General features: G+C 51.0%; 1 protein-coding gene across 4 annotated transcripts in view; it reads left to right on the top strand.

Annotated features, from left to right (window-relative positions):
- Positions 1 to 1,220: 1,220 nt before the first annotated feature.
- Per2 (period circadian regulator 2) overlaps positions 1,221 to 26,818 on the top strand; it is a 44,557-nt gene continuing 18,959 nt past the window's right edge. The window contains exons 1-11 of one of the 4 annotated variants that reach the window (XM_085839541.1): positions 1,221 to 1,371; positions 1,462 to 2,792; positions 11,087 to 11,325; positions 12,192 to 12,257; positions 13,205 to 13,359; positions 16,458 to 16,579; positions 17,314 to 17,515; positions 21,481 to 21,532; positions 22,333 to 22,475; positions 23,906 to 23,984; positions 26,515 to 26,621. In XM_085839541.1, the coding sequence (XP_085695667.1) occupies positions 11,105 to 11,325; positions 12,192 to 12,257; positions 13,205 to 13,359; positions 16,458 to 16,579; positions 17,314 to 17,515; positions 21,481 to 21,532; positions 22,333 to 22,475; positions 23,906 to 23,984; positions 26,515 to 26,621 (1,147 nt within the window). In that variant the 5' untranslated portion in view covers positions 1,221 to 1,371; positions 1,462 to 2,792; positions 11,087 to 11,104. Of the gene's footprint in view, positions 2,793 to 11,086; positions 11,326 to 12,191; positions 12,258 to 13,204; positions 13,360 to 15,461; positions 16,266 to 16,457; positions 16,580 to 17,313; positions 17,516 to 21,480; positions 21,533 to 22,332; positions 22,476 to 23,905; positions 23,985 to 26,514; positions 26,622 to 26,818 lie in introns of those variants that run through there. The other 3 variants (XM_085839540.1, XM_029476463.2, XM_029476478.2) reach the window with 3 other exon arrangements.

The following is a 26,818-nucleotide window of genomic DNA, read 5'->3' as shown; positions in this document are numbered from 1 at the left end:
ATGGTATACAGATATACATGCAGTCAAAATATACATACACACAAAAATTTTAAGAAAATAAAAGTAAGTGATACAGGCCATTGCCTCAGGCATTGGGTGTTATATCAGACATGAGGGACACTCAAGACGTGGGGAGCACCTCCTAGGTAGTGCATCATCTTGGACACAGTTGTCTTGTGACAAAATGTCTGTGGGCTCCTTCAAAACTGTGAGAGATATGAGTGGCCACAAAACCCTGGAAAGACTCTCAAACCCTGAAAAGAGTCTCAGAAAACCTTGATCCACAACTCAATTCCCAAGTTCCCAAAGCTTGATCTACAGCATCAACTCCCAGAACTGTCACCCACATGACTACCCATCCCCCACCAAAAGTCACACCTCTTATCTCAGTCGAGCCATTGGCTGTCCTTATAACCCTGAAACTTGATGCTTCAATCTCTTCTTGCATAGCATGGCAGCAAATAGTTTTAGTCTGGGAGGAGGTTTCTTTTAAAACTGTGTCTTCAGGGCTGAAGAGATAGTTTAGCAGCTAAAAATACATATTGCCTTTACAGAGGACTCAGGTTTCGGTTTCCAGCACCCATGTGGCAGCTCACAACAATCTATAACTCAAGCTAGTGTGGGATACAGTGTAAGAATCCAAGCCGGGCATGGTGGCACACGCCTTTAATCCCAACACTCGGGAGGCAGAGGCAGGCAGATTTCTGAGTTCGAGGCCAGCCTGGTCTACAAAGTGAGTTCCAGGACAGCCAGGGCTATACAGAGAAACCCTGTCTCAAAAAAAAAAAAAAAAAAAAAAAAAAAAAAGAAAGAAGAATCCAACCAAGTGAGAAACCAGAGACAAATTAGATTCCAAAGAGTTCTAGAGTCCCCACAGTATTGAGTTTCCAAAAGAATTGATTACTATGTCTTTCTAGACTTACTGGTGAAAATAGAAAAGGCTAAACTTAGGGAGGAACTGTGACATTACATTGCAGGCCAAATGTAGAGCAAGACAAGAAAAAGCTGAGCATGAAGGAGACTCTGCCAGGTGGATGAGCTGTGTACTCTTGTTTCCAGAACAATGTAGCCACCATTGACGTCAATGTAAGCTTGGAAACAAAAGGCTCTTTGGGTGTGTGCAGGGTGCAGCTTGGCCCAGCTCTGCTCAGTGTTTGTGTGTGTTGGGGAGTGTGGTGAGGTGTCAGTGTCAGAGGAACCAGAGGTGCTGCCCTGCCCCCTGCAGTGAGTCAACATCTGGCTTCCCAGGGCTCCTTTGGAAAGGGCTGCTGAAATGAACTTAGTCTCTGCCCCCATCTGCATCTGAGGAATTGCATGCCTGTCCTGCCAGGCAGACAGAAAGAAGTGGCTCCCACACAGGAATTCTTGAATGTGGGTTAGCCGGCTGTGTACACCAGCAGCTCCGTTTGTTAGTAGACTTCTGTTGCTAATGTTTGCTTCCTTTCCATTCCTGGTTCCTAGGACACCCCAGGGGAAGATTCAGAGCAGTGGATGCAATGACAAGTGACCTTTTCACCCTTGGAAGACATGACAAGCTTGCCTTCTCCATCACACCCTGCATGAGTTTTTACGTTGTTCTCTGTCAGACAGGTAAGTCTTCAGCCTCAAACCCGTTCCGAGGAAACTTCTACTCCCTCCTTTGACCCTTTGGACAGGAGCCTGAACACTTAGTAGGCTTCCAGACAGTGCTCTAGAAAGAACCAAATAGCTTCAATCAAGGTTCCACAGGGGCAGGGCTGTCCTATCCCTGGAGGAGCACCCTCCCCTGACTAGCTAGTGTCTGTAGCTTCCACTTCAGAAAAGCCCTGTTGTTCCAGATGCACATCCCGCTACCATAGTTCCTGTAAGGTTATAAACTACACCACCGCATTTGGTTAAGCTTCCCTGTAGAACGACAGTCTTCTCTCCCTATGTGATTGAGGGCAGGAAGAAATCACTTCTTTCCTTTGTATCTCTGCACCGCAATTATGACCTTATTTCCTGAATCAACACTAGCTAGCAACAAGCAGTTTCAGAAAGGCTAAGTGGGAGCTTTGTGCTTTGGCCCATCTGGAATGACGGTCAGCCTGGGGGCCTGTCCGAGGGTCACCCAGCCTGTCCTGGGAAGGTGCTCAGCAGCAGATCCAGAGGGGCCGCCCTATTTGCCCTCAGGCGTCTCGCCATGAATGAATGAGAGGGGAAATGAATGAACTGGGCTGGATGAGCGAAAGGTGTCAGCAGAGAGCTTTCTCGGTCCTTCGGATTACTGAGGCTGGTCATGTCGTCGCAGGTGATAGGCCGGTGGCCCTGGTCTCTGCGGGCTGTGAGTTGCGCAGCAGCCAAGCACCATTCCCCCGCGCCGCAGTGGTACGCGCCACTCCGGGGCTGCACGAGCGGGCCACCGCCGTGCCAGGTGAATGGAAGTCCCGCAGGCCGGAAGTGGACGAGCCTACTCGCCCAGGCGCCCGGGGGCGCAAGAGCGCGCAGCATCTTCATTGAGGAACCGGGGCGGCGAACATGGAGTTCCATGTGCGTCTTATGTAAAGAGAGCGACGGGAGTCTCCACCAATTGACGCGCGTAACTCTCAGGTTCCGCCCCGCCAGTATGCAAATGAGGTGGCGCTCCGACCAATGGCGCGCGCAGGGGCGGGCTCCGCGCGCGCGGTCACGTTTTCCACTATGTGACAGCGGAGGGCGACGCGGCGGCAGCGGCGCTACTGGGACTAGCGGCTCCGGGCGGCTGCGGCGCAGGCCGAGCGCACAAAGTGACGGGCCGAGCAAGGGACAGACGCGCGGGTTGACGCGGCGAAGCGGTGAGTGGCGCGGCGCTGGGCGGTGGCGCGGCACTGGGCGGTGGCGCGGACCTGGACGGCCGTGGTCGTCTTACGTAACCGGCGGCTCGGACAGCTGGAGCTGGGGTCCTGAGCCAGGAGTTGCCGACTGTGCAAAAGGCTGCAACTCGGCAGAATGTAGATGGGACTGCGCGGTGACCCTTTTCCAGGTTCACACTGCTGCCCCCATTTCTCAGGTTAGGCACTGAGGTCGAGGAGATTAGTTAGGCATCTTGTCCGAGGACGCAGAGACATTGAGTGATCACCACACCAGATTGAGCGCGCCGACTCCCATGGTGATGTCCAAGGAAGCCAGGGTCAGTGCAAACTGTTCCTAGGATGGATCCAGAGGGTTCCCTAAGGAGCTGGCTTCCTGCTATGAGTCCCGAGAGTCAAGTCTGGCCCTGGGGGAAGGACCACTGGTAGGCACTGACTCCCAGCGGTGGGAAAGGGGTTAAACAGAGAAATACCCAGTGCCAAGCCACACCTGCCCCTCCCCGCCCCTATGTCAGGGAGACCACTTTGTCCACCCACTTTGATTTCCGTGGCATCCTCCACGCCAGTATTTCCTGTCTCCAGATGAACTAGGAGTATGTCAGGGGAGGGGGGAGAGGTCCACTCAAGCTGGAGCAGTCACATCGTCATCCTTTGAGACATACCTTGGCTGCCAAGCACAGACATGGACCAAGAGGTGGGCGGTGGCCTGCTTCTTCTGCAAGAACCCTGGTTGCCAGGGTTTCTGTAACGTATACACAAGGAACCAGTTTGGAAAGCTGATTCATACGGAACAAGGGAGACAGAAGGCTCCCTGGAAATCATCCAGGGTAACCCCTAGCTTGAAGAGGCACAGCCACAGGCTGGCAGGCTGTACCACTGTAAAAACCAGGCCTGGCAGTCTCAGGATCTGTTTCTCCTCCTTGGTCCACATGCTTACCAGAGGTGCAAACCTGAAGAGGAGCATGTCCACTCAGTCTTAGTCTCTGGAGTCTAGGTCGGATTCGTCTGATAACCAGAGTCTGTCTGCCTCAAGGCTTTAATTTAAAAAATCGTTTGGTTTTTGTGTGTGTGTGTGTGTATGTGTTTTACGATATGGAAAGCACCACTTTTTGTACGTTGTTGGAATCTAAGAAAGCCAGGGACTCCTTTATTTTAGTGGTAGCTGTACAGTGTGCCCGCATGGAATGGTACTGTGGGTGGCTGCAGTTATCTGTCACTGTCATCTTGGTATGATTCATTGGTACATAACTGGTGCAGCTCAGGCTGTGGAGGCTGGAGTACTGAGCAACGAGGGAGCCCTGCATCAGCCAGCTGGCAGCTACTTGGTACCTCGGCTTACCCTGGGCCCCAGTTTCCTCATCTGAGACAGTCTCTGACATCTGGTCCTGTGCACATTTGGAGTTCTGTGTCTGTGGACCCTTTTCTCAGGCACCTGCCTAACTAAGATGTGAGAAGTTTGTAAAACCCCGCTGGTGTCATATAATGTCCCTGTGAGAGACGTAGCTGCTTTGCTTAAATGAACTAGGAGAGGTTCCTGATATTTATACAGCTCCTCTCTCAAACTCCAAACCTTCTAGAAATCCCTGAAAGGTATGGGAGCCTATTATAATGGTATAATTTCCTCCAATCTCAGTGGACCACCGGCTTCAGCTCTGAGGAGCCGGTGAATGGCTGGAGCATGGAGAAAGAAGAAAGAGCCTCACTAGATATTGGAGTGACCCTTGAAAATGACTGTGTTAAGTGACTAGAAACGCATAGCCCACAGCCCTGCGGAACCCTCTTCACCCAATGCTTGTGGGAAGCTGCTTAGCACCAGACTTCTGGGAGAACAAGTAGGTGCAGAGAACCTCTGCTGGCCTGTCCCCAAGCCATGGCACTTCCCACTAGGGACATGACCCTCATGCGAAGCCTTTTGCTCATGGAGTATGATCCTAACAAGCCAGTCACTGTAGGCAACTTTAGAGTCTAGAGCAAGTTAGAAGCAGGGAGAGAGCCACACGATTGACTTTAAAAAATTTAATTATTTTTGTGTGTATATGTATCGTGTGTGGAGAGGTCAGAGGACAAGTTGAAGGCCTTAGTTCTAGGGCTCAGACTCAGGTTGTCCAGTCTCTGCAGCAAGTGTCTTTGCCCCCTGAGCCATCTCGCCAGCCCTCACTTAATTATCTTGGCCCTCTGAGCTTTGTGAAAAACGGGGGGCCTATTCCGTGCAACACCTGGTCAAATAAGATCAGCTTAGGTCCTCGAGGACAAAGGTCTGGACTTCCTAGGCCCTACCAGCATTCAAGGAGTTCCCTCCCACCTCAGCCACCACCAGGGTCTGTCACGTAGTAGGTACATCAGTAATTGCAGCTTGGTACCTCAACATAGGTAAGGACTGAAGAGCCTGTGGGGGAGTCCTAGAGAGGCAGCACCCCGCCCCCACACCTCCTTCCCCTCCTTATTTGGACAGCCCTGGCCACATTTTCCTCCCTTACCCAACCGTCACCATGGAGAGTGTGGCTGTTTATTTAACAGGACAAACATTTTCTTCGGATTGCAGCAGGCGGGCCCCAGGGAGTTGGCTCTTACCAGGAAGTAGAAAACATGTTATAATATTTGAGGTTGTAAAATACTGTGGGGCTCACAGACTCGAGGTACAGGCTGTTGGGGCCCCCTGTTATATAAAGTTGGAAAACAATCAGGAGTTTGCTGGGTTGTGACTAGCCGGGCGCAGGCTGTTCTTGCCGGCTGGTCAGAGGGTTCAGGGACGCATACCAAACGGGGATCTTACAATGTGTGCGTCTTTACTATTCTCTTAAGGAAGTAGGTTCCTTATTCTTTTCCCTCAGAAAACGTATTCATTTCCCTCTTAAGCAGGAGGCAGTGAGGGTGAGAGGCCCTTATGTCTGACCCTGGTTGGCAGTGGAAGCTGGAGCCTTGTTGGCCTGTGCTGCCAGTCCTGGACCTGTTTTGTCAATGTGGCTTGCTGTGTTTTTAACCATTTCTTGTGGAAAGTGTAGCTAGCTGCAGAGGCTGAGAGAGCAATACTGTGAACTCCCAGCAGCCAGCCTGGGGTACCCTCCCCCACCCCAGACCCATGATGTCATCACCCAGGGCTCTTTTCCTCTGTCTGGCTGAGGAGAGCGAACATGGCCAAGTGACCGGGTCAACAACCCCAGCTTAACTCCTGCCCTCAGGCTGGCTACTATCCACGGGAGAGGCTAGTGGATGGATATGGGAGCGTGTGGGCTCAGGCCAGGAGGGTCTCAGCCAAGTTCTCCTTTTCCCTCCCAGACCCTTCCCTGAGACTGTACCCTGTCTCCCAGGGGCTCCTGTCCACCCATCAGAGCTGGGACCGAGCGCTAGACCATAAGTACAGGAGGCAAAGTCTGCTTGGACCAGCAACAGTTTCTGCCAACTTGGCAAATTGATGTCAGTCCATTAAGCTACTTGTGCTGAGCAGTGCATTTTCTGGAATAATGAGGTTTTCAGCGACTTAGTTTAGTTTGTTGCCTTACATTTCTGCCATGTCTGCCTGGCTCTCTCTGTGAACAAGTTTATCTTCCTCTCCAAAGTAACCTGTTGGCAGCAGTGACCCCGTTCACATGGATGCTCAGGGATTGGCATTGCCGGGCACAAGCTAGGAGTCCTAGGATTTGAGCCTAACACAGACTATCCAGGTAGCACCCGGGTGGGGTTGTGTGGAATTTTAGTCCTTTGCATGTAAGCCAGAGAGGTGCTACCAGATGGCTCCACAGTGAACTCCCCCACCCTACCCCAATTACTGTGTGACCTGCCTGCTCCCCTGTCATGACTTAGCCCCAAGATTGAAAGCTGGTATTTGTTTGTCATTTACTGGAGTCCAGACAGATCAGACCATTTAATCTTCCCAAGTGCCAATAAGAGGGAGGGGCAGTTTTTGTTCCCATCATAGAGGTGAGGAAGCATGGTACAAAAAAGATGGCTGCTCATCGGCCTGTGGTAGAGGGGGTGGATGTGGTCTAGAGTACTAGGGATCAGGAGCAATCAACCCAGGGGCTTCAGGAGGACTGGGTGGCCACACTGAACCTGGAGTCAGCCCAAGGGAACTCAAGTGACAAGTCTGTATCAAGTGTGCTGTACACCGAGGGCCCCCTGCACCTTATCCTCCACCACCAGTCACAAGTCCTGGCCCACCCCATCTTTTAAGTCTCCCAGGGATTTTTTATATCCTATGCATTCTAGTTCCTTGATGATCATTTGTGTTCTAGGAGGTGAGCCTGGAAGAGCAGGATACCACCTGTTCTCCAGCCTGCTAGAAGGCCACCCTTAGAGATCCCTGGCACAGTATCTGCAGGTGTGCCCTTGTGGGTTTAGTGTTTAGGACTCCCCCTATAGCACTTTCATAATGGGTACCCAAAACGGTGTGCTGCAGTGTCCTAGGCTCTACTACCCCAGCCCTTCCAGTAGGTGCACATGCACAGAACTCTTTGGTAGATAGTACTGGCTGTGCTAGCCTGTTTCTTCCAGCTGGTACACAGTCACCTGTGGTGCAGAGTCCTAGGCTATGCTATTCCCTCCCACACCCACCCTTACCCCTTCTACCCCCACCCCCTGTCTCCTGGCAGGTGCACAGTGCTCTTCAGTGCAGAGTCTCAGGCATGTGCCTTCCATAGTATGCACTATGCCCTGGGAGTCCAGCAGGAAACACTCAAAACTCCTGCTCTCTAAAGGGGACAGAAACACCATCCTGACACAACCCCCACAGGGAGAGGAGGATGAAGTTCTCTGGGTAGCTAAGAAGAGTGCTGTGGTCCAGAGGGAACAGCAGTACAAAGTCTTTGGAGTGAGACTATATACACAGGCTAGATCGAGGGGTGGGTAGATAGAGGTGGACCTAGGGACAGCTAGACCTCAAAGAGCCTTCAGTCTCTTTTTTAGACAAAGTCTGTCTTCCGATCACAGACCTACTATAAGTGACATATATTCACCAGAGTCACGTGTCCTACCTACCGTGTTGACTGCAGTGGGGCCAGGTGGAGGCAGTAGCTTGGTATGGAAGTTGAGGCTGGCATCTAGCCAGAATGTTCACACTATATCCGTACCATACAGAGACGCCCGCACCACCCTCTACCTACAGCACTGCTTGAGTTCTGTTGTTCCACAGACTAAGTGCTCAGGACTTGTGTAGGGGGTTTGACATTTCTGTGTCTCCGTTCCTAGAAAGAGGAAAGGTCACATGCTCCTTTCAGAGTCTCTGTGGCTTCTTTTGCATTTTCCTTGTGTTGATGGTCTGAGTGTCTCTCTATCATTTCCTGTATTTCTGTGGGAAGCCCCTCCGTGAAGCCTGTGCTTCAGCGTTCTCCTAAAGTCTCCTTTCTTCCATCTTTCCTTAAAAAAAATAAAAAAATAAGGCCAGAACTTGCACATTTCACTCTGACTTTAGCTGAGACAGTTCCTGCATTTGGACTTGAGATACTGACAAACTCCCTCTGGCTGGAACACAGCAAGCAAGTCCCTGTCTGGGGTGTCTTCCCTTCTCTGTGTACCTCTTCCTTACAGAACTGAGGGTAAGCAGTGCCTCCTGGGGCCCCTGCCTGGCACCCCCTTCCTACTTTGTAGGTCACATGTTTGGTTTTTCCTTGATGGATACCAGTACCACTTTCTTCACTCTCGAAAACATAGTTTTAACGGGGCTTCTAGGTTTGTAGTACATGGTACCCAGAGTGTACACAGATCGGCAGATTCAAGCCTGCCCATCTCAGTGTTCTGAGGCTTTTTCCCCTGCACGAAAATGGCCACTTTCCCATTGGTCTTTCTTCCTCTTAGGTAATGTCACCTTCTTAGACAGGTGTGGTGTGCACATCTGCAATCTCTGTAGTCCCAGCATGTAGCAAGCTGAGGCAGGAGGATTACAAGTTCAAGGCTGTTCTGATCTACATAGAGAGACTTTATTTTACCAAAAACAGCAACAACAGAAAGTCACTTTCTCAGGCATCTCCCCCCGCCCCCATGACCAAAGATACAAAGATATTTCTCCCTTTTTGACTGATATGTGTCTTTTTTTTTTTTTTTGGTTCTGATGTCATGTTTTTTGTCTTGGCCTGTGCCATTATCTCCGTTCTTGTCATTCGTTTCATCAAACCTATCTTCTGTAGACGTTCTGTGCATGAGGAGGAGTAGGTACCATCTGCCCATCTGTCCTGGGTTGGTCTTCCCTCACTGCTGATGGTGGTGCTTCTTTGTTGGAGCCTTGTCGAAGGCCCCACTTTAGCTTTTGTCTGTTAATTGTGGACAAACAGGGCCTCATCCCTCATGACAAGAAACATGTTCCCAGAAACAACGTGGCTAGCTTCTGTGTGGTTCTCATCTCCTTGGAGTCAGTCCCTCAGTGGGTAAGACCTGGGCAGGTCCTAGATAAAGGATCCTGTTGGGCCTTATGGTGCCATTGCCAGTGTTTTGAATGGATGTGGGGCCTGCTTTGTTTCCTGCCTATATGGCCATTTTCTTGGTGTGAGCCTCAAGCTCTTCTGCCCCACAGTCTGTCTGCTAGCATCTTCCCAATGGCTATTGGGAAGATGCCCCACTGTTCCACAAGTGGGGGTGATCTGTAGTGCTTGGTCCTCTTCCTTGGGGCCTGGAAGAGCTGGGCAGGATGTGAGACCCCAGTGCCATCCCTGGGACACTATTGCTCCCGTCACTGGTGGCAAATAGTTGAAACCCTTGGAGCTTTCCTGGGCTGCAGAAAACCACACTGTTTCACCAGCAGTTTTAAATCCTTGGTCATTTCACATGAATGAGGGAAGAATGGGATGGAGGACTGTCTAAAAGGCATCCCTGTCCTTTTCCACTGTGGGAAGGGTGAGCACGTGCTGCAGACAGGCAGTGCCATGGTGGGCCATGTCAGCACAGAGAAACCTCTAAGCTTAGCGTGGATACAGAACCCACCAGAGCATCCTGGGTCAAGCCAGTGTGGAGCTGGCTGTTATTCAACCTTATGCATCCCTGGGTGAGTGTCCTACCCCATCACCTCAGCGGTGGCATGGAATCCTACATGGTTGGTTTGTAGTGTGACCTGGGCTATGTGTGTCAGCCTTCCATTGACAACTGGTGTTTTCCTGACTGCAAGGAACCCCGTGGGGGTATTGTGCCTTTTAGGATGCTCTCAGAGAGCCTACTGCTGACACTTGGCCTCCTAGCAAGGGCCAGCAAGTCCCCTGCCCTCCAACTTCCTCATGTGCTTGGCAGAGTAGAGGTCAGGAGGAGAGAGCAGCCAGGCATGTCTTCCTTGGCCTGCTGTGGTCCAGGTTCCCTCAGCTCCTGCTTCTTCCCTACCACCTTGGGTTGTGGTGAACTGCCTCTCCCAGGCCCAGCCTTAACAGCTTTTAGCTGTTTGCATAAACTTAATGTGACCTGACTCAGCTTAAGTGACATCTGCTTCCTTCCAGGGTCCCTGGCCCTCCCTTTTCCTCCCAGCGACATCTAACAGTCTCTTACCTTTGAGCTGTGGCCTCCTGTCTGGTGCTATGCCCACCCTTCCCCATCACTAAGTCTGTGATCTTTTATGGGGTTCAGAGTTCTATGGAAGCCTTCTTAGCGGTGGGCTGTTAGCTGCTTCTGCCCACCTATCCCTAAGCACACAGGTTTCTATTTAGTGTGGCCATGGGATCCGGCCAAATGTAAACCCCGTCATGACTTTGATGCTTAGGCACTTCAGTGGCCCCTGACGGCTCAGGGTAAGCTTGAGTCTCCTTCCCGCTCACACCACCTTATTCCAATGCCAGGCTCCCTGCAGTGCCGGAGCCCCTAGCACCTGGAGCGCTCCATGGCATAGAGGCCTCTTCACCCCTCACCCAACAGCATTACCTCTCCAGGAGACCCGGCTGCCCCCAGCTTCTCTGTAGCACATGCCATGTTGTGATGGAGTTGTTTTTGGACCCCACTGCTTAATGTCACCTGTGGAGATAATAGGATGAAGATTCTCATGCCTGGTTTACCATTTAGCATGACTATATTTCCCCACTGTCATGTAGGGTGAGTGGCTGTCTGTGCCCTTGTCTGTCCACTGGCAAGGCTGTCAGCACCTCCATAGCCCAGCTGAAGCTCTCGGGCCAGCTGCCCTCCTGATCCAGGGCCAGTAGCAGCTCAGGAATCAAGAACACATAAACACTATAGTAAATGGCAGCTGTGCTGCCAGTGATACTGGGAATCAAACCGAGGGCCTCGCACAGACAAGGCGAGTGCTTTACCATTGATCTCTAGCCTCAGCCTCTCTGGTGCCTTTGAACATTTGCCCAACGATCTTCTCCTTCCACTAGCTTCTTCCAGAGCCCGACATGAATGGATACGTGGACTTCTCCCCAAGTCCCACCAGCCCCACCAAAGAGCCAGGGGCACCTCAGCCCACCCAGGCTGTGCTCCAGGAAGACGTGGACATGAGCAGTGGCTCCAGCGGAAACGAGAACTGCTCCACGGGGCGGGACTCTCAGGGCAGTGACTGCGATGACAATGGGAAGGAGCTGCGGATGCTAGTGGAATCTTCCAACACTCACCCCAGGTAGGTCAGCCGCAGACCAGGCCCTCACACACAGGACACTGGTGGGACTCTCAGGGCAGTGACTGCGATGACAATGGGAAGGAGCTGCGGATGCTAGTGGAATCTTCCAACACTCACCCCAGGTAGGTCGGCCGCAGACCAGGCCCTCACACACAGGACACTGGTGGCTCCCTCCATAGTTTGTTACCCATCTTCAAGCAGCAAGTACCAGGACTTGCAGGGTGGCAGTACTTCTTAATCCTGTAGATGGCATTTATTGTTCCAAATAACGATACCACATCATCTTTGCATTTTTGTATCTGATGCACTTAACAGACAGTCCAGTCAGATCTCGGAGGAGCCTGCTCACTCACATACATTCGGTCACAGAATATTCCTTTTCATTTCTGTCTCTCAGTGTTCAAGTCTCCTAATATCTGAAGCTCTTATGTTTCAGTTTTAACATGATTTTTCCTTTTTTAAATTTTAACTTTAAAGTATATGGGTGTTTTGCCTGTATGTATATCAGTGCACCACTTGCATGCTTGGTGACCATAGGGGACAGAAGAGGGCATTGGATCCCCTGGAACTGTGAGTTACAGATGGGTGTAAGCAGCCATGTGGGTGCTGGGAATCGAACCTGGGTCCTCTGAAAGCTCTCTTCACCACTGAGCTGATTCTCCAGCTCTGACTTTTATTTTGAGGGGAAGCATGGAGGCCATACTATGGGTCTCAGGCACTCCAGGCAAGTCCTTTGTCCCAAAGCCACCACCCAGCATATGGTAATATTTTCTTTAAAATCTCTGGTGTGATGTCCCTAGTCAGTTTTATTGGCTGGTTGGGGGAAGAGGCATGTGGAGATCTTATCTATCTATCTTCCCTTGCAGCCCTGATGATGCCTTCAGACTCATGATGACAGAGGCAGAGCACAACCCCTCCACGAGCGGCTGCAGGTGAGACCCACCACAGACCATACCTCTCGCCTCATGCCCTTTCAGTGATGTGGGGCCCACCACAGACAGCCCCCACCTCATGCTCTGCCAACGAGCTGCGGGACTTTCTCTCAGGCTGCATTTGGAAGTCATGTGACCTCGTTAGCTCTGATAAATCTGTTGGTCTGAGCAGCCGGTTAGTGTGACACCTACATGGGCACTGTACTTCTGAGTCCTGGTTGTTCTTGGGGGACCCGGTTCCTGCCTAGCTGCACCCTAGGCAGTCTTGCCTCAGCCCTGTGTATGCAGCAGGAACCTTCTCACCCTTTTGCAACAAATTATCTGTGCATCCACAGACATTTTTTTTTAAATCAGTTTTTGGGGCAAAGTCCGCTCTCCCAGGCATGTGGGCACTTGGCCATTGAAGTCTCAGGGACCTGGCCCATCGTTCTTTGGGTACCTTCTCCTTGACACAAGCCATTTACATCAGCAATTCCTTGTTATCGGGCCTGTCTTTCTCTGCTCACTATCCTCACTGGGATTCCTTCCTAAGAGTCCCCTTTGCTCTCATCTGTTTTCCTGACCCATGCTCATGACTCCAGGGGCTCTTTCTCTGTCCTTCATACCATCCTTGTCCCTTTGCCTGGGCTAGCCAAGGAAGAGCCCTGTGGTGAAGCCTACACCACTGTACCAGGGGTTGACCAACAGCCCTCCTAAATGTGGTCCAGCCTGGCCCCAGGATAAAGATCTAGTTGGAAGACTTCTCTCTCTGGGTGAGAACAGGAATTCTTATCAGTCTGTGGTCTCCTGGAGGAGCCTCGGCTTCCGTGTCTATAGACCTCATTAGTAACTTCACAGAGAAGGTGCTGGCCCACAGTGAGGGAGGCCAGGGGTGCTGGCTGTCCCTGCCCCCACCACTCTTTTTAGAAGGCTCACATTTGATCCCCCTCCCACTTTAAATTTCACAGTAGTGAGCAGTCCGCCAAAGCTGACGCACACAAAGAACTGATAAGGACCCTGAGGGAGCTGAAGGTCCACCTCCCGGCAGACAAGAAGGCCAAGGGGAAGGCCAGCACGCTGGCAACCTTGAAGTATGCCCTGCGGAGCGTGAAGCAGGTGAAGGGTATGTCTACTTTGCACGTCTGTTCAAACCCATAGAAACAAGGTTTTGGTTGGTTGGTTTGCTAGCTTTTTGCATGCAAGCGCGCGCATGTGTGTGTGTGTGTGTGTGTGTGTGTGTGTGTGTGTGTGTGTGTATGTGTGTGTGCATGTGTGCATGTGCGGCAGTCAGAGGACAACCATGTAGAGTCAGGGTTATTCTCTTCTTCTATCTTTATGTAGGTTCCAGAGATTGAACTTGGGTCTCCAGGCTTGCACAACAAAGCCCTTACCCTCTGAGCCATCTCACCAGCCCCAGAAACACGTCTTAAATGTCCCAAACTACCTTCCAGATAATCACAGCTTTCAAAGACTCATCCCAGAAAAAGCAGAAGGCAGCAATAAAGATTTGATCGTGCTCAAGTTGGTTGAGAACCATGGCTCATTGCAGTTTTCTATCGAACTGCAGCTTTTAGAGGCAAAACCAAAAATAGGTAGAAAACCAGGGGACCGGATGCCTCGTGTACTGAGTATGATCAGGTCATTTTCAGAAGTTTAGCATAGTCCAGGCCCTGGCATGTGTTTGGGACTGTGAGTTCAGAAAGATGGCCACACAGTGCCATGAGCTGTGTGGGTGAGGAGATTGAAGTAGAACATTCCTGAGCTCTTGGCTACCTTCAACCTGTAGCCTGAGAAAGGAAGCAAAGGGGGTTGCTAGCTCTCAGCACTCAGGATCTCAGGTAGCCCAGGCTGACCACAACTTGCTAAGCCTGCTGCGTAACTGAGGATGACCTTGAACCTCTACATCCTTTCGCCTGCACCTTTTAAATACTAAGACTATAGGTGTGTACCACCATATCTGGTTTTATGTGCTGTTGGGGAATCTAGCTTAAGGCTTCATGCCTGCTAGGCAAGCACTCTACTAAATCTCAGGTGCTGTGTGTATGTATGTATGTTAATGTGTGTACCTGAACATATGTATATGTACCAAATGTTTGCAGTGCCAGTGGAAGCCAGAAGAGGGCACCAAATCCCACGGAACTGGAATTAAAAACAGTTGTGTGCTACCTTGTGGGTGCCGGGAATAGAACCCTGGTCCTCTTAGCCACCGCATCATCTCTCCAGCCTGCTCACCCAGGCACTTCTTAATTCATGAACATAACTCAAATGACTCATTTCCCGTTGATTTAAAAATGTTTACCCACAAAACATTTTCTGCCCTGCTGGTTATTTCAACCAAGAAGGAAGGCAACAGGGCACACGGCAACACCACCCGTCACTCAAGTTCAGTCACAGGACAGCCCTCACCATCATGCATGCACAATCGGGGCAACTCTGCCATCAAGAGTCCTGCTGCTGATTGCTTGTTTGATCTTTAAGAAGACTATGGTAGAGCATTTTGTCTGGCTCGTGAGCTAGGAGACTGGGGCTACGGAGTAAGAACCTGAAAAAGAACTCGGGTACTTTCCTGATGAGGGAGGCAATGGGTCTCTAGCACCCCCAGTAGACTCAGTCCTCCTTCATTGCTCCTGCCCAGGATCTGCCCGGATCAGCTTCCCCCATGTCCTGGCTCAGGCAGTTACAGTTGTTCTTGACTCCCAGACAAGAAGGGACACTGCCCAAGCAGAAAGCAGGTAGTCCATCTCCCAGATTCAGCCTCAGTCCCCAGGGTAGATCATTCCAGGATAGTCCAGCTGTAGGCATTGGCAGAAAGGCATGTTTAGTCAGTTGCTAGGCACAGGGGTGAGCGAGCTCTGCAGGTGCTCTGCTGTGGAGAAAGTGCCTTCATAAAGCCCTGGCTCAGGGTGCTAAGTATTTAGTCCCTATTCTTTCCAGCCACTGATGGTGGCAGATGTCCCTCGCTATGTGCTGGGACTTGCAGTAAACAGATAGAGGCAAACACCCCATTGGGGCAGGGAAGACAGGTGCCATGGCAAGTGATGTGGAAAGCAGGACCCCCTCCACCACATCACCCATGTGTGGCACTTGTGAGAATACCTCCCCACTGCATGACTGTGCCTTTGATCACAGTCACATACATGCAATGAGGGCTGAGTACTACATGTTACAAATACACATCAAAATAGACAAAGCCAAAAGGCTGCAATCTAGGCAGTGTGGGCTTTGCTGTAAACATTGCTGGCTGTCTTGAAGCCATTAAGCATGTAGGCCAGGCTTGTGGCCGGCAGTCTAGGTATGAGCTTGCCCTTCAGACAGTCTCCTGTTGAGTATCTGGATGGCTTTCTGTCAGTAGGTAGGTTGCTGGTATTAATGGCTGTGCCTAAGGAAGACCCTGCTCTCTGGAAAGAGCAGCTATGTGAATCAGTCAGACCTGGAAGCGGCTCACCCTCCAGGGACTATTGGTTTGCGTGCTTGGCCACAGTAACTTCGGAACTTGGGAGTTCTGCCAAATCAAGAATGTTCCTAAGCTTTCCAGCAGAGAGCATGCTCAGAAACTTACCAGTCTGTGAAGGTGGAGAGATCAACATCAGATAAGCCCCAGCCACGAGTCCAAAGACCTCACCATCACGCTGCAGGGACACAGGCTTGGCTGGATCCCGAGGTCAAACTCCGGGACACAGCCACCCTAGGTTCCGTCTACCTAAGGGCAGCTTGGTGGGGCTTTAGAGGCAGGACCGACTGCGTTGATTCCGTATGCAGTGAGAGCAGCTCTGGCCTGAGCTGCCAGAATCCCACCAGATACAAACTCAGATGAGCGGCCGGAGTATTTGTAGACGCTGCTCACAGCGCTTTCTTTCCAATGTGGCTTCTGGGACCTGTTCCTCTTCCAAGCAGTCGATCCTGCCTGTGTGGACGTTTCTAAAGGGACCACCCCAAGGCACAGGTGGCTGGGATGCTTCTGTGGATCCTAAGTTTGACCATTGTGCTTACGTCACGCTTCAGGGACCTGTTGCACCCTTATGACTTAAAGTAATGTATTTATGAGTTTTAAAATTCCTAACAAAGGCCTGCCTGGCGTGTCAGAGAAACTGCTCCCCACTCAAAGTTCTATCACATCCCAATTGTTCACTTGAGAAAAACAGACCCCACCTGCAGGGGCCAGTGACAGTATTCTGTCATGTGGGCCCCATCTGCTGAACATGGGTGTCGCTTCTCTTATAGCTAATGAGGAGTACTACCAGCTGCTAATGTCCAGTGAAAGCCAGCCCTGCAGTGTGGATGTGCCTTCCTACACCATGGAACAGGTTGAGGGCATTACCTCCGAGTATATCGTGAAGAACGCGGTGAGTGTTTTGACAGGGCACGAGTTCTCCCTTGGGGAAGGCAGCTGGTCCAATGTCAGGAGGCGGATCTCTGAATAAAATCACGAAGGTGGTGATTCTCAGTGAAGTCTTCATCTCTGGCCGACTCTGACTCATAGCTCCCAGTGCCAGAGAAACCCAGCTGTGTCAGAACTTGTTGCTCCTGCTTTTTGTAGCCTCAGGATGAAGAGACAGATTTAGTAGCCGCCTGTTTGTCCATGCTTCATAGTAATAAAGTCTGGGTCCAAAGCCCATATTTCTAAATGTCATCTAAGGGTCTGGGAGAGGAGAGACCCTACCCCCGGATTCCCAACTAGAGCAGACAATAATCTGTGAAGACCCAGCATGTATGAGAGCAGTGCTGAACTTGTGTCAGCCCAGCTCCTTGAGCCTCCCTACATCTTTCTACTTAGCAGCTCCCTCCAAGGAGGCTGGCCTATGCTCAAATGGGCAGGCCACCCCAAGAACCTGAAAGAGGCCAGCTGGCAAAGGTCACTTGGCCAGTTTAGGGAGCACAGGTGCTTAGGAAGGCTGGCCTAATGTATCTCTGATAGTGTTACGTTGGACTTTTGCATTGGAACAGGAAAGTCAGGTTGGACAGGATTGGGAAGGTTCAGGTGCAACCTGACTCTCATGTCAGGATGCTCCTACCAGCCTTAGCGCTATAGTATAGTCCATAGTGAGTATATTCACCTGATCATCCTCTCCATTTCCAGGATATGTTTGCTGTGGCTGTGTCCCTGGTTTCTGGGAAGATCCTGTACATCTCTAACCAAGTGGCCTCCATCTTTCACTGTAAGAAGGACGCCTTCAGTGATGCCAAGTTTGTGGAGTTCCTGGCTCCTCATGACGTCAGTGTGTTCCACAGCTACACCACCCCTTACAAGCTTCCGCCCTGGAGTGTGTGCAGCGGCTTAGGTGAGGTCCTGACTGCAGCATCTTGTCCCCTCTGAGTCAGAGTGTGGAGGAGGCTGGTGGCAAGGGCAGAGGTTGGGAGCTGGCTTCCCTTCTCAGCTATGTCAGAACGACCCACGGAGCCCTCCTGACAGGCTGCCAGCCACTGATCTGTCCAGGGCAAGAGGCAAACAGCTGTTTGTCTCTAGAGTAAATAGCCTCTTTGTAAACTTCAGAGGGTCTTCAAAATTAGGCATTTTAGAAATGGAGTTATTCAGAGGAGAAACCTTGACGTAACTGCCCTGCAGGGAGCTGGGGAGCATCCTGTGAGGCAGAGGAGTGTTCGGTGGGACAGTAGCTACCTGCAGGCAGCAGTTAGTCCCCTCAGGGCCTTAGCTGCCATAGTGTTCAGGGGTGACATTTGTCAGGGTGACTTTCTTTTGGGGAGCTTCATCTTGTCTGGAGGCAGGATCATAAGTTTAGGTTATAAAGCTCTCTGGGCTTATGCGGCTTTCCCCACTCACTAGCAAGTGTGTACGCTGGCTTTGTGACCCACCTGTGCCCAGGCTTCTTGCCCTGGCTCAGCCCTTCTTATCTGGCAGACACTCTGTGTCTTCTCTCTGTAGAGCCAGTTGTGTCATTCTCCTTGTGCCTTCCCAGTCTCCCCCAAGCCCCAGTCAGTCCGCTGCAGTCTGAGTATGGTTTGTCCTCTCCAAAACTCCAGTTGCAATTTGCTGGTATCACACTATTTAAGGTGGGACTTTGAGGTAATTACGGTCATGAGGAGAGACTCATGCCTTTCTCCTGGAATAGACTTCCTTGTTAGGACTCAGCTAGCACTGAGGGAATGGATGGGTTGCTCTAAAATGAGGCTGTCCCTTCTGCACGTGTCCTTCATACCGTTTCCTGCCATGATTTGAAGCAGCACATGACCCTCTCCAGCAGCACAGAGGATCCTTGCCCTGTGCTCTTGGACATCCCCCAGCCTCCAAACCCAGGAGCTAAACTAACCCATCCCCCCCCCCCCAAGTCAGCCTGCGAAGCTTTTCACAGCAATGGAAAATGGACTGAAACAGTTCTGCTGAGAACTGCGTGCCGCTGCAGTGGTCCCTGAAACAGCAGAGAACAGATTTGGAACTTAGGAATTGGGAGCAGCTGAACTGCTTCAAAATGAAAACCAGAAAAGGCCCAAGTGTTGAGGTTCTGTTCTGGTGTTAGAGGGCAGAGGAAGACGGGAAGACTGGGGAAATCTTAAAGCTTTTCTCATTCGCATAAACGGTTATGAGCAGCATGCTGACGGAAGTGTCGGAGGGACTAGCCACAGTCTGACCACGTACAGGGGAGTGTGTTGGAATGCAGGGGTGCAGCCAACCAGGTTGCTAAGGGATTCCATGGGTGGGAGATAAATAGCAATGAAGACCTCCTCATCACAGCGAGGCACAGCAGAGATCTTCAAGAATGCCTCTGATCCCCGAATCACGCATAGCTCTCACCAGCTCTCACTGTGGCCCCAGTGCTTGCTGTAGGCACAACCCCCACATTCTCCATCAGGTGTAAGAAAACCCTTGCCACTGTTCCTGTGGGGATGATTCTGTAGGCAGGAAGGTGAGGCCTAGCTTCCTCTGCCACAGGAACAGAGCTGCCCCAGAGAATATCACCAAGACTGTGCCAGCCAGTGCTGTCAGGCTGCCACCCTGGGAAGCCGAGCCACCAAAGACAAGCCACACATCCCAGGAAAACCACAGGCAGTCCTAACAGTCAAAGCTGGACTGAGCCCAGTAAGCCATGGGGCGGAGCTACTTGCTGCTTTGGGGGTCCAGTCTTACCCACGTGCACCAAGTATGTAGCAGGTGCTGGGGTAACAGGATGATCCCCCAGCTTTAGGACAAGGCTACTGGGACCTAGTTTCAGCCTTTCCTGAGGCCCATTGTCCCATCTTTCTGGCCAGTCTTCCTCTGGAGCAGCATGCCTGTCCCTCATCCTGTGGCCTTGGAGCAGAAGATAGGTTTGAGCTCACAGTTGGACTTTGGATTTTCCGGTTGGCACTGGAGACTGTGGGACGGACTTGATTATAGTTATGAGAAGAACATGAGCTATGGCAAGCCAGAAGGGCCACCTGTGGGCTGCTCTCCTCTCAAACTCATGCTGAATTTGGTCACTTGTGGAATGTGGGATAACTAGTCTTTGAGGGGGTGACCAAGTCACAGAGAGGGATTGGCAGGTGTGCTTTTGTTCTCCTGGGACTGGATTACTGTGACCATTATGTACCTCCACAGGCAGCTCCTCTCTCCTGTCATTTTAGCTACAGGCCTCTTGTGGGTGAACTCTGCAGTTCTGCATTGTATGTTGCCAGCTTCCTCTGCAGACTCTGACTCTAGAAGAGCTTCAGGGCATCCAGGCTCACAGCACTGTCACTGACGGAGGACTGAGGAGGAGCTAGGTCACAGCACTGTCACTGACGGAGGACTGAGGAGGAGCTAGGTCACAGCACTGTCACTGACGGAGGACTGAGGAGGAGCTAGGTCACAGCACTGTCACTGACGGAGGACTGAGGAGGAGCTAGGTCACAGCACTGTCACTGACGGAGGACTGAGGAGGAGCTAGGTCACAGCACTGTCACTGATGGAGGACTGATGAGGAGCTAGCCTCCACCACTACTGACAAGGGTAGCCAGCAAGAGTTCATTACTGTCTGCCCACCAATGGCTGATGGTCACAGCCCATTATGGGCTTTGGATGCCCAGAACTGAAGACTGTAGCTTCCCAGAGCAGAGGAACAAGGACCAAGACAGGATTGTTCTGGGCTTGTCAGTGGACCGATCTGCCATCCTGTCTGTGGCTGGCAGGTCACTGATGTCTGCTTACACAATGGCTTCTCAACCATTGCCACCGCCACCTTGAAGCAGTGGCTCTGGCCAGCTCTCCCGTTGACAGGTGCCCCCCCCCCATCCCTGTTCTGTAGCATCAGAGATGGACACTGCCTTTGTGTCCTTCACCAGCTCAACAACCATATGGCCTCAGTGGGCAGTGGGGTCGATACACCATTTTGTCTGAGGGTTTCCTCTGAAGGGGGTTGTCTACTTTCTCCCTAAACCCTGAGACTGTTAAAAAAACAAACAAACAAACAAACAAACCAAAGTTTGCAGTGTGAATTACAGGAGTGTGGTTCAGGATCAAGGAAAAGAAATGGCTGGGCATGTAGACTGCCAGCTGAGCAGCCTGGGCTGCCTCTCCAGAAAGAGGCTAGCCAAAGTATGTTCTAAATGGAAAGGAGAACCTGGTGACCTCAGAGAGGCCTTTTGCAGGCTGGTAATTCTGTATCATTTTCTGTAACTAGTCATTTCCTGTGTTTCTTCATTTCTTTCGAATGGAAAAAATACTATACCCAAGACAAAGTTGAAGGAGTTTCTAACCTTCAAGCTGTTCTAGAGATGCCTGCTCCCTTCTCTCACTTGAGGTCCAGCCAGCTCACGTTTCCCAAGACACTGTAAATCTTAAAGTAAGTTGGTATTTTAGAAAGTGTTGATATTTTCAAAAGCCTCGAGTCACTTCTGTTAGGAGCAAGTATCTCAGCAGCAATAGCAGTGAGAATGCCCAGGGGTCTATCAGCAAGTACACACATCCGTGTCTTCCAGAGATGAACTGCCAGTGTGTTGGTAGCGCCTCTGCGCCCAGCTCAGAAGTTTTAAACAACCGTGTTTGCTAGCTCTCGCCAGTAATCCCAGCACCCTAGAGGCAGAGGCTGAAGGATAGCTGCAAGTCCTAGGCCAGCCAGAGCTGCATAGTAAAACCCTGACTCAAACCTTTCTAAAGCAAGGCTGTAAACTTGTAGGGCAGTGTAATCTGGTCTATGGCACCCTTTGGCATGGTGTCCAATATGAAAGCTCTATGAAGGACTCACTCTGTACTTGGGCCACCTTGCGATGCACACCTCGGTTTGATACTGTGCTTATTGACACGGGAATGAATGACTCTGGGTTTTTCTTGTAGATTCTTTCACTCAAGAGTGCATGGAGGAGAAATCTTTTTTCTGCCGTGTCAGGTAAGTCCACTGTCCAGTCTTTCAAACTCAGGAAGAAGCAATATAGACGGTCTACCACCTGTACTTGTGGGAGAATTGGGGTATATTGCTTGCCCCTCCCCCGACTCTGAGCGTGAGACCAGGTAGAGCTTCTGCAGAGGCTGTGTGAAAACCCTGTGGAGTGATTTACATGCTACTGTATGAAGGGAGGCAATGAGTCAACCTGCCCTTCCACAAAAAAAGACAGACTGCCTTACTGTTGCTCAGGAAGACATTCCCTAGGGCCATGGCCCAGGCCGTGCCTGTAGCCCCTGAGTGTGCCCCTGCATTTCTTGGGTTAGAGTCACAGTGTACTGTGCAGGCTTTTGGTGACCAGGACATCCAGGGCAATGTCAGCAGTGACACCATGGGAAGCCGGGCCCAGAATACCTCTGAGGAAGCAACCTCCCATTCCCAGTTGCTTTGCCTTAGTCTACCTGCAACGTGCTCAAGAGAAAGGCAGGAAGGGCTCCTGCTGCCCATTGTATGGACTCTGACCGTTGACCATTCAATGTGGGTCTAATGGAGAGTGCCTAAGGGTGAGCTCTAGCGAGCTTCTCCAGTGGGCCCAGATGTGAGCTGCCTTCCGCATGGCCTGGGTTCCCACGAGAGGTTTTGCTGTGCCAGTCTTGCTGAGCATCCTTGGCATCTGGTACAACAAGTGGGGGAGTCACCCAGCCCTCACAGACAGCTAAGAGCAGGGCTCACTAGCAGGCCAAGGCTTCTCTTCGTCATGGCTCAGAACCTTGACCCTCACTCTCTCCACACTCCTCTCTCCACAGTGTTGGGAAACACCACGAGAATGAGATTCGCTACCAGCCCTTCCGCATGACACCCTACCTGGTCAAGGTGCAAGAGCAGCAGGGTGCCGAGAGCCAGCTCTGCTGCCTGCTGCTGGCAGAGAGGGTACACTCGGGCTATGAAGGTATAGCCATGCCTGACCAGGGAGCACATTAGCTCATCCTGCTTGCCTGCGATTGACACATGATGTCCAAAGTGTCCCTAGCTGCTCGTTCGCCTTGGCCTCTCCCCAACCCTGTCAGTCTCCTTCTCTGAATTCAGCACAGTTCTCTTTGCTATGTGGCTCTTCCATAGCAGCTGAAGGCAGCTGTGCCCGTTTGCTTCTTCCCTCCCCACAAAGTGGCACCATCTCTGAGGCCCCGTATCCCTCTTATCTTCATCCCTCACCCTTGCCTCTGCCTCATGACATCTCAGTACCCCCCAGAACCTCCACTTACTCCCTCAGCCTCCAGTGCTGGGCTATCCTTGTCCCTACCTTGGGCCATCTTGACTTCCGTCTGGATTGCCTTCCTCCCAGCTTGTGGTTTCTGTTGAGCACGAGGCTTCGCCTTGCCCTTCACTCCACCTGACTTTCTCTGCAGCACAGCCCAAGGCCATCTAGTTATCCTAATGATGTCCCATCAGTGAGGACTTCTCAGGCCACCTTGCCTCCTGACAGTCAGGTTTTCCCCATGGAGCCCAAAGAAAGCTATACCATCCTGACTCCTTCTTGGGATTTCTCTAAAAATATTGTTTTCTCATCCTGTGGTCCTTATGTCTACTCCAGTGCCTGGCTAGACACTGTTTGTTTTCTGTGTGTCAACTCAGGATACACAGGACTGATGATCCTCTGACAGCATCTTCACCCAGCCCAGGAACATTTATTTATCCCTGGAATTTGATTAGCCATGAGTTTTTTGTTTTGTTTTGGTATTTTTTTTCAGAGCACTTCCTGAAAGTGATAGCCCTGTGTTCTAACGTGATTTTCCTCTCTAACGCAACGATGTATCTCTGCATTCTGAACATTCCCTTTCTAATATTCATTATGAGTATAAAGAGGAGGGACAACTTGTCACCCCAAATCATGAATGTCCTTCAAGAACCAAAGATTTTAGAATTCGATAGTTAGGGAAAACACTGGATATACAACTTCCTATATGGGATGGATTGGCTTTGTCGTCATCCCTGCAACCCCTGGAAACTGTTAAGTTCTCCTGTTCAATGGCCTTGGCAAACCATATGTCATATAACTCATCTTTACAGAAGTGATTTCTTTAGGTTATTGTAGTTTTCATCTTATAAACCATGAAGGTGGTCTTCTGTCCCAGGGCCGCATGTCTCAGCTGGCATGGCAGCTCCCATTGGCTCCCAGAGAAGTTAAAGAGGCTGTGGTGGCCATCTGATTGGGGCCTGCCCTGCCTTCAGCATGGTGGCTCTGTTACTCAGTCTACCTTCCCATTGCCTGCCCATCACTCTCTGTCATTGAGCATTTCCCTAGTTATTGCAGAACTAACTAACCAAGTCAGTTTTAAGAACTAACTAAGTTTCTCAGAAGTGAAACTTCTGTTCTTGCAGCCCCTAGAATCCCTCCTGAGAAGAGGATCTTCACAACAACCCACACACCAAACTGCTTGTTCCAGGCTGTGGATGAAAGGTGAGTAGTGCCTCACTGTTGACAGGGCCTGCTGTTGCTTGTCTAGGAATCAGTACTGTGTCCTCTGTGTCACCAGGTCCTAGGACAGACACTCAGTGTTTCCTCATTGTCTTGGTAACAACCAAAGTGGAAATAATGAACCTTTCTTGCTTTTGACATCATTGCTGAAGGCAAAATTGTGTGTCATTTTCCCTACATGGCAATGGACAAAAATGTGTGACTGTGCTATTCTGTGACACAGTGATGCTTCAGTCAGACCACATACACTATTGTGATCCCATGATCTAGTGACCGGCTGCCATATGCCATGCTCCAGTAGGGTAGTAGCCACAGCTGTGCACAGTACAGCACTGTTGTTTCTGCACTCGATCTTAGCTAAAAGGCTGAGAAGCAATGCACTGTTGTTTCTGGCTTATGATTTACAACTTGTCACTTCCCCTTTATTTCACAAGACAGGGTGTTGTGGTACCCAGCAGCAGCCTCACAATTCTGTATGCCCTGGGTTTCTATATTACACCAGCAGTCAGGCCCGGTGACTGATCTGTGTTGTGGGAGTTCGTCTTTGCTTGCCCAACACTGCTTGTACAACAGAATTGCCTAAGGATGCATTTTTTCAGGCTGTGTCTTACTCTTACAGAACATGTGACTATACAGGCAGTAATACAATTTGAAATTACACTGACAGGTGCACAAAATCCAGTTGCAGGAGCACACATTTGTGATCTTGGCGTGATGAGGTTGAGACAGGAACATTTAGGGGTTCAAGTTCCTACTTCAAAAAGAACGAAAGCAAGAAAACAAACACCACAGTTTCTAAGAAATGAATACTATAAATGGGGCTCTCTGGAAAGCTGGGGACTATTTAGTTGAGCCTGCCTTTCTTGCCCTGTTTAAACTCCTTCTAATGGGTGATAGTATCATCAGGGATGGGGTGCCAAGGGCTGATGTCAGGAGGAGATGCCATTGGCAGGACCTCAGCAGGAGTCTGTCTTCTGGGGTCCCCCTACACCTTTTCTCAGAGCGCTCCTCAGGCTTGTCTCACTGGGTCTGCCATGGAGGGTACTGTAGCTGGTGTAAGAAGTCCTGACTAGATTCAAAAGTGCTTGGTTCTCAACAGGTTGTGGTCAACTGTGTGCCTTCCCCAGGCTCCCTGACAGATGAGGAGTGGGAAATCAAATGGCTGTTAGGAATGGTTTGAAGAAACATGTCTCAAGAAAATACCACAGGAAGTGGACAGAAAAACAGACCAAGTCACCCCCCTAGATTTGTCTACCTGGCCAGGGACACAAGGTCTCCTCTTTTGAGTCACACTGCACTGCCTCCAGGAAGGTTCCACTCTGCCGGCAGTCAGAGACCTGCCACTGCTGGCCTAGGTCCCTTGGGTGTGCCCTGCAGGTCACCTGTGGTCCAGGGACCAGAAAGACAGTATCAGATGCAGATCTTGGGGCCGAATGTACAAAGCCACCTAAAAGGCTGCCATTGCTACATAGACCTAAGGACTGTGTGCAGACTGCCAGCTGTTTTGTTCCAGCTGTGAGGCAAGAGGACAGGCCAGGGCCTGTGCGAGGCAGTCTGCCAAGTTCTCCACAGTGAGTGGAACCTAAAGGGCCCCTTCATGGAACCCTGCGGTCAGGATCAAGCATAGAGCCCTTCCTCCTCAGCGTTGTTCTTCTATTTCCCCCACTCTCTTCCTTTCTTTCTCTTCCCACTTCCCAGCTACTTCTTCCTTTTTCCCTATTCTTCCTCCCCTCCCCCAATCTCTCCAGCCAGGCTTGTGTTGGGAGGGTGCCAGGAACATTCTGTACACTCTGTCCGAAGGGAAACAGGAGGCCTGAGAGTGTGCCTCAGACACTGAGGATAAAGTCAGACTTCTAGAAAGTTCTAGTCTGAGGATGTGTGTAAAAGGCCTTCCACTGAGCAGAGGAGAGTTTGAGGAAACACCTGTTGGGATGCTTGAATGCCTGGGGAAGAAGCGGGAGCTAGCCATGCTAGATGCTAACAGAGGCATAGGCAGCTGCCTCTGTCATCTCTACAGACCAGCCCAGACCACCAAGGGACTGCCACTTTAAAGAAGCATAGACAGGCACTGAACAAGACGTCCAGCCAGTCATGGGGACTTGCTGGGGAGCCACAGGAAATGGCCTGATATAGGGTCTCAAAGTGACAGAAAGGAAGACATTCTTAGAAAGACAGCTTTCAGCCAGAACTGGTTATACAGAGACTCACATTAAACTGGTCAGTATTAGAAACTGATCAAAACAAGATCAATATGTCATGATGTATTCCTGCAGGAGGTTGAACACCACTCTGTAGCTTACAGCCTCATGACTGTCACACCATAGGGATGCTGGAAAGCTGCCACCCTGAGACTCCCTAATGTTACTTCTGCTGTTTCCAACTGGGGGACTTCAGAGCCTGTATCTGTCTCTAGATGAGGAGGTGCCCTGGGATGGCCCTCCCTCAGAGTCTGCCAGCTCTGCCTGACATTTGTATTCCACGTGCTGACTGCCTTGTGTCCCTTGCCTCGCAGGGCGGTCCCCCTCCTGGGCTATCTACCTCAGGATCTGATCGAGACACCTGTGCTCGTGCAGCTCCACCCCAGCGACCGGCCCTTGATGCTCGCCATCCACAAGAAGAGTAGGTCGTCTTCTTTACGCCCCAAGGCCTGTGTGCTCTGGTACTCGGAGAGGTTGGACCCACTGGGAATGCTGAGCCCTGGTGGCTGCCCTACATCTTGGCTGAGACCTGGTGTCATCAGCTATAGGTAGACCAGGGAGAGAAAAACTCAAAGGGTTCTTGGAGACCCATATATAGTATTGGTGTTGGTGACTGTG

This window comes from Mus caroli, unplaced genomic scaffold, assembly GCF_978045245.1.
Source record: "Mus caroli unplaced genomic scaffold, Mus_caroli_1 scaffold_1, whole genome shotgun sequence".
NCBI lineage: Eukaryota > Metazoa > Chordata > Mammalia > Rodentia > Muridae > Mus > Mus caroli.
This window is presented reverse-complemented; position numbering and strand designations above follow the sequence as displayed.